Consider the following 7,563-nt stretch of genomic DNA (forward strand, 5'->3'; position numbering starts at 1 on the left):
GTGTGTTGCTTATTTTAAAAAATGTCTTATATACAAGTGATTAGTTTCTACACTAGGCTGACCAAACTTAAAAATGCTTCGATCTCTATTACTAGTCTTAAGAGATTATGTACAGTAAGTCGATAAACGTTCCCTATTTGAGATTAAGCACATAGTAAGGCTACTTTATATGTTCCAGCACTGTCTTATAAAAATTAAGTGCCCGTTCATGTGAGTACGCTGGTAGGTCGGGTGGCCAAAGTGATGTTAAAATGGAGTGGTTAATAGGGCTATAGCCTAGAAGACAGATAAGAGTAACCTTTGAGATAATATCCCCAAAGGTGTTAGGTTCAATGATATTTCTTAGAAAGATCATGTTTGACAAAGTATTATCGGATGTAGGCTCAATCATCGATGTGATGCCATCACAAATGTGGGAGCAAATTCTACATGTATCCTATGGATGAATTAGGCCGTGAATAGAATCCGAGTGAGGATTCTTCCATTTTTGCATTATTTTGGGTGAGGCAAATACTTCTGGCAAATGGTACTTAGGAGAGTGACATTGCCTGCTGGGGGCTGTTCATGCGAAGGCGGAAATGCATGCGTTATTCCCCCACGGGACCAGCCTCTAGTGGTGTGTGCGTGAACAGGTGCTTCCCTGCCGCGCAGTCGTGGGGTAGGATACGCTTTGCCACTGCGTGCGCACTGCCGCTTTGCATGTGCGGGCTACATTAGAAAATTGGGAGAAAAGCACATATCCTCGCATTAAAAAAATATTAGGCACACAGCCACACTCAGGAGCACCCCTGCATTTCTCTGCCATGAGTCCAACCTTTGCCAGGAGTTCAGCTCAGCAGAGGGGGGACGACGAGGAGGCGGAGGAGGAGGAGGAGGAGGAGGAGGAAGAGCGGAAGGGTGGGGAGCCTGGAGGAGGAGGAGGACGAGAAGGAGAGTTAAAAAGAAGGAAGAGCGAGAAGCCTGCAGGCTGCAGCAGGAGGAGGAAGGCGGGAAGAAAAACGGAAAAGATCAATATCTGGATTCTGTAGCGCGCCACATTTATTCCCGCATTTATCCTCTCGTTCTGGCACGAATACACAGGACAGGGGCTGCACAAACCTTTACTGTTCAGGGGATCTCGGGTGTCTCGCAGTTTTTCTCTCTTCCTTCTCTCTCTCTCTCTCTCTCTCTCACTCTCACACGCACACACACTCACACTCACACTCACACTCACAGACTCTCTCTCTGCTGTGAGAGAAAGGGTACATGCAGCGACAGCAACATCATCACTGTTACCCTAAAAGCTTGACAGCAATATCGGTCGTAGAAACCTCTCCGTGTTTATGCGAGAGTAGACGAAAGCGGATTCCAGAGAGAGAGAGAGAGCATCGTCACCGTCCTGTATCAAAGACACTCTCACCCTCAAAGCTTGACACAGAACTCTCCGTCGTGCAAACGAATGACGAGAGCCTCATTTGTACCGAAGGCTGACGCCCGATCGATACCATGTGCTGCTGGCCCTCGCAACAGTTGTGCGCGTACAAACACCAGGTACGTGCCTGCATTTTGGTCAAGCACGCTTGAACCCTCCCCTCTATTAAGTTTTTGCTGCGACTCATGAGTCGAAGTGAAGAATCATGCCTTTCTATCTGTCTTCGCGCTCATCATGAGTCGAAGTCAAGAATTAGGCCTCTGCCAAGTTTTGAATTTGGGCTCTCTCTGTCTCTGTCTCTCTCTCTCTGTCAAGTTCAAAATTTTTGGCTCTATGGCTTTCCTCACGTCAATGTTTCTTCCAAATTTGTCAGGGTATCTCAAAAAATAGGAGCGGCCAGCAGCTTGTTTTGCTTCCAATAGATGCCCCCCTACATGTGGGCTTTGAAAACCCTAATCATCATGCCTGGCGCCTCATTTCATGCATCAGACATCTTAAGACTTTAAACACCCTGAGCATCATACAATTTTGTTCTCACTAGATACCCTCGATGAAGGTGCATTGTAAATGTAGAGCCACACAACCCATGCCTAGCTCCTCGTCTACATGTAGCAGATATCCCTTCTGACCATCAGACCCTGAACACCATTCATTTCAATGGACCTGAAAAGCCAGAAAAATATACTTCTGATGCCTCTTCTTGAGGCTTATCATGATGCATCCGATGACCGCAATGAACACAGGAGCGTCGGTGGAACAAGCTCCACCATGAGCTTTGATGGCTTTTCCTCAGACATGGTCTTTGAGGGCTCAATGGTTGGAAGCCCTCGCCACAGTGCTCAGTGGGATGGAGATGAGTCCAATGTTAGTGTTTCCATGTACTCTTCACCGTTACCATGGCTTGATGTATCGAGAGCCATTCCTGATGCAATGGCTGACTACTTCTTGCCCAAGGTCATCAATTGCAAGGGAACTCTGGGATGGGATGAGACAAAGGAAGCATACTCAGATCACAAAGAATTTGCAGGCAAGTTTATCTCCTTCTATGTAGGTTTCTTTAGTATCTTCTGATCATTCAAGATCTTGTTCATAAATTCTGTAGTATAAGGCACTTTTTAGAACTGCGTGTGACATTCATGTGCTGCCTGGTTGCAGAGATGATCAAAGACTATGCTTGGACTTTCTATTTATGCACTGTGTTGTTCTTAACAGAAGCAGAGATGATCAAAGAGCGGTTTGCAAAACTTCTTCTAGGAGAGGACTTGTCTGGTGGAGGGAAAGGAGTTTCAACTGCTCTTGCTGTTTCCAATGCAATCACAAATCTCTCAGGTAATCCTTGTCTTGCCATCTATCACTGTACTCATGAAGAGGTCAAGATGAAGGACAGGCTCTAAACTTTTTGTAAAGCTGATGATGAGCACTTCTACCAGCATCAGTGTTTGGAGAGCTATGGAAATTGGAGCCCTTATCCAAGGAGCGTAGAATACGATGGGGAAGTGAGATGGGACGCCTTCTCTCTGTTAGTGACTACATTGTTGAGTTCGTGCCTTCATCAAAGTCTTTGGCAGATGGGTCTACCATGAAAGTATGCACAAGAAAATACTCTTGCACAGTTTTTTGTAGTTCTCTTTAAGAGGATTCTTTGTTTGTGGTGGCCTTTACATTCCTATGGCACACTTGCAGGTCATGGATACAAAGCCTCGTCTAGACCTTCACATCAGCCTTCCAGCCTTGCAGAAGCTTGATGCCATGTTGATTGTAAGTACCTCCACCTCCTACGCATTTATTACTGCTTGCTTCCTCCCCTACAGACTATTAGGATGCTGAGCATCACATGTACTGATTCCCCTTTTCACAGGAGGCTCTAGACAGCTTCAGTGGCACTGAGTTTTGGTATATTGATCAAGCTATGGGCAGGGCAGAGAATGAGGGCAACCTGCTTCAGAGACGAGAGGAGAGATGGTGGCTTCCCACTCCGAAAGTTCCACCTCAAGGTCTCTCAACCGATGCAAGGAAGCATTTGTGGCATCAAAGAGAGTGCATCAACCAGATACTGAAAGCTGCATTGGCTGTAAATGCACAAGTTCTCTCTGAAATGAAGGTTCCTCTAGTTTACATGGATTCGCTTCCTAAGGTATTGCACTCTGATATGCTATGCGTCAATACTCTGCTAGGACGTGTGTGCATAATGTGGGGATGTCTTTGATATTCTGATTTTCCATCTAATTTTCGTGTGTAGAATGGCAGATCAAGCTTGGGGGAGGCATTGTACCGAGCCATCAGGTCAGAATATTTTTCGCCTGCTGCACTGGTCTCTTCTATTGATCCTACTCATGAGCATAGTATTGTAGATTTGGTGAACAGTGTGGAAGCAGCACTTCACATCTGGAAAAGAAAGCTTCGAGCCAAGCAAACACAGCTTGAATTGAAAGATGGTCAGGCCTTGCGGGGATTCCCCAAGGATGGGTTGGTAGGTTTGGAGAAAAGACAAGTGCTCATGGAAAGGGCGGAAACCTTATTGCTACTACTGAGGCTAAAGTTTCCTGGCTTGCCTCAGTCCATGCTGGATGTGAACAAGATACAGTACAGTAAGGTGAGTATACAACTAATGTATGGTCATGCGTATTGTATCTAGAAATCTGTTCTCAACCCCCACTTATTGGCTATAATGAGATTATAATGTTCTCTTCAGGATGTAGGTCAATCAATCTTAGAGAGTTACTCAAGGGTATTGGAGAGTTTGGCTTACAATATCAGGTCTCGGATTGACGATGTCATACATGTGGATGATGTGGCAAAGTGTGATCAACGCTCTACTTTGTTAAGAAATCCTTCAAAAAATGGAGGTAATTCAACTTCTTCTGTGTCATCCTTCCATGCTTGTGGGGTTGTCTCACCTGGACGCCCTCTACAGAGCAAGACATTCACTGGTCGGAGCATCAAAGCCAACCCAGTGGAAGCAAACCAGGATTCTGAGTGTCCCAGCAAGGCTATCCCTTGGCTGGGCTCATACAAGCACTGGCCATACTCAGGCAAGGTAAATGGTCTCCAGAGGTCTCCAAGTGGGCATTGAAGAATTCACCATGTAAAAAAAGCTATGTACATTATCTATTTGAAAAAGAGTCAGCAGCAGGCTTTTACTGTCAGCAAGGTGTCATCACTGCAGGTTTGCCTACTGAGTGAAAGAATTTGGCTGATTCTGGGCACACAGGCAAGAGTTTTTGAGAGTACTATTCGAAATTTTCTGATTCAATGCACTTTGCAGTTTTGAAATGGCATTGGTAAGAAGGTTCCTCTCCCATGGGCACTAGGCAGTGTGCTCCAATTCTATGGTGAGCTTCAGAATACGTAAAGGGAGTTTTTCTGAAGATGTGGCAGCGCGCTAGACATAACATTAAAGTCAGGGAGACAAGAATGTACTGGTTGCCACAAGCACAAGAATGTACTGGTTGCCACATTAAAGTCAGGGAGACAAGAATGTACTGGTTGCCACAAGCACACGTGGGTAGCTGTCTCCCTGCATCGCTCGCTCCACCTTAAGATACATTAGTCATTGTATATTGTCTCTGTTTTGAGCTCCATGCTCTCCATTTTATTATACAAAAAGTTGGTAATGGAGAGAGCTAGCCTCTATGTTTTACTGTATAGTTTTCATTTCATCATTTCCTTGGTAGTGTCAAAATGCGTCTTCCTGAGGTTGATTGATTGTTTATTTAACCAAGAATATGGTACTAAAGAAATGAGAACATCCCCGAGCAATTTAATACTTGTATATATTCAGACTAGCTGCTGTTAAACGCCTTGAAAAAATTGTGGAAATTCATCTCTCACCACAACATTCTAAGCAATTCTCTGTTTTGCACCTCTTTTACCAAAATTTGAGGCTCTCATGACTCTTCATACCAAAGATATCAATCTTATCCTCAAGTTAAACAGCAACTTAGCTGTGATCTTCCTCTATTGAAGGAAGCGTCTTCCCTTCTTGACTTGCTCTTGAAGCTTTGATGAGGTTTGATAGCAATAGCTACTCTTCCCCTTCGATCCAAAACCAGTTGTGGTCATTAACTGGAGTCCCTTAAGGTGGTTTCATTCTTAACATGATTCTCCTTTTTATGATGGTGCAGTATTGAAAACAAAGACTGTATTAGATGCATCTTGTCATGCAGATTTGCTAGTCTAATAGAGATAGCCATGCTTCCCTTCGTTTGAAAACTTGCTTAAAGATTGCGTGATTCCGAGCACTTCTAGCAAAAGGATAATCATGGCATATGATTCTGCTCTCCATGATGGTACAACTTATGGTTGTCCAGCTTGGATTTCTCTTGATCTTTTAGTTTTAACTCTGTTCCCCCCCCCCCCCCCCCCCCCCTCTCTCTCTCTCTCTCTCTCCCCCCCACGTGCGCACACACACACATACACACACATGATATTTCTTTTCCTTGCAATGGCTTTGTTCTTTTTACTCTTGTAGTTCTCACTGTGATCCTTTTTGTGCTATAATTAACACTTTATCACCGTCTTGTGCTGTCGTTTTTTGCTTGAATTTGTTGCAAGTGATATACGTAGCTTTGATACCATTTCAGCATACTATTGGTTGGTGCAACTCCGTGGAAGAAGGTATGTGGTAGACAATGGTTTGAATGCATGGATTCTTCGTGTGTTTATATTATTTTTTAATACAGAAATGCATACTCAACATGTTGACCCGAAGGTTTCCATTTCATACCATGGCTCAATAAAAGCATTTTTTAAACTGGTCAAAATAAAGACATGCTGATAAACTAACTGGTTTTCTAGGCTAAATTTGCATGTTTTGCCAGTATTTTAACTAAAAACTAGTAAATTTGAACCATTTTTTGTAAGGGCTTGATATATTTCTAGCTAGTTTTTCCAAATTTCAGTTGGTAAAAATACATTGAAATGGCTTTTTTGTCGAGCCTTGTTTCATACCCGTGGGGGCCACACCTTGTCTTGACTACTAGCATGAAATTTAACCAAATGTGATTCAAAGATAGCAGATCCTAGTGTCATGTTGTCTCTTATGGTGGAGAAACTTGAAAGGGAGGAAAAATATCTCTTGCAGCGTAGTTAGGCCCTTGGGCCTCAAATTTGAAGGGTGACCCTATTATTTCATTTGAAGGGTAAAATCTACATTTCTTTGCTTTTATCTAGGAGACACATTTAAAAAAATAAGTTTAATTTTCTAAAAGGTAAAATCTTTCACCCGGGTAAAACATGTTGCAGAGGTGAATGTTCTCAACCGACTATTTTGATAAAATATGCTTCACAAGTGAATGTGCTCAACCGACTATTTTGAACTTTATATTGGTCGAAGGTTAAGCTGAGGCACATCTTTTTTGAACACTAGTTGGGAGGTGGGTGTGCGTGTGCTTTTTCATACCGCCATCAACAGCCAGCAGGTTTTGAACCCAGCACTGCTTTTTTGTAAGTACATAAAGTTTTTCTTTCCTTTTATGTGGAGGGTAAAATATGCCTCAAGGCTCACTATTTTGAATTTTCAATAGACTAAAGGTTAAACTGAGGCACGCCCTTCACATAAAAATATGCCCCAAGGCTCACTATTTTGAATTTTCAATTGACTGAAGGTTAAACTGAGGCACACCTTTCCCAAACACTAGGTTAGGATGGGGGTGGGTTTTGTCCTCCACAAAGGCAAGTACTTTGAGGAAGGCAAAACAGCAACCCCCATGCAGAGAGAGGCTGTGTTACAAGGGCCCATGTGAAGGCACTTTTAGTGTGCTTGGGCCATGTGAAGATACACCATTGGGGGAGGTGAGATCTCAATGGAAGGACGTGCTAAAGGGAGTGCATTTTCCAATGAAATGGAGGAGAATAGGGGATTCTAATATTCTTCTATTGGGAAGTAAAATAATTGGGTAGCCTAAGCGCAGAGCTGTGCAAACGAGGCACACACACAGCAGAAATGTGTAAGGCTTTTGCCGTCATTTCCAAAGCTCTCGTACTACGTTATATTACTTTTTGCATTTGGTAGCTTTCCTGCCTCACTTTCCCAATTTTCAAAGCTTTTGGATTTCATTTGTTTGAATTTTTTTAAAAAAAATTCACCTCCGACAAGCTACACCAATTGGCAATACGGGTATTTGACAATCTTCAAGTTTTTTTGTTTGGTT

At 43.2% G+C, this 7,563-nt stretch overlaps 1 protein-coding gene across 3 annotated transcripts; it reads left to right on the forward strand.

Annotated features, from left to right (window-relative positions):
* Positions 1-564: 564 nt before the first annotated feature.
* On the forward strand, positions 565-4,853 carry LOC147612329 (rho guanine nucleotide exchange factor 8-like). 3 transcript variants are annotated; one of them, XM_086782936.1, is made up of 9 exons: positions 565-1,530; positions 1,785-2,438; positions 2,624-2,740; positions 2,842-2,996; positions 3,095-3,169; positions 3,270-3,545; positions 3,651-3,694; positions 3,776-4,004; positions 4,104-4,853. In XM_086782936.1, the coding sequence occupies exons 2-9, from the start codon at positions 2,069-2,071 to the stop codon at positions 4,482-4,484; spliced, it is 1,647 nt and encodes a 548-aa protein (XP_086639062.1). In that variant the 5' UTR covers positions 565-1,530; positions 1,785-2,068; the 3' UTR covers positions 4,485-4,853. The 3 variants fall into 3 exon arrangements, with proteins under 3 accessions (XP_086639062.1, XP_086639060.1, XP_086639061.1); XM_086782934.1 differs by having other exon boundaries at positions 3,651-4,004; XM_086782935.1 differs by having other exon boundaries at positions 2,848-2,996; positions 3,651-4,004; positions 4,104-4,827.
* The last annotated feature ends 2,710 nt before the right edge of the window (positions 4,854-7,563 follow it).

Source organism: Cibotium barometz, chromosome 45 (assembly GCF_041138505.1).
Source record: "Cibotium barometz isolate CiBa-2024 chromosome 45, ASM4113850v1, whole genome shotgun sequence".
In the NCBI taxonomy this organism is placed as follows: domain Eukaryota; kingdom Viridiplantae; phylum Streptophyta; class Polypodiopsida; order Cyatheales; family Cibotiaceae; genus Cibotium; species Cibotium barometz.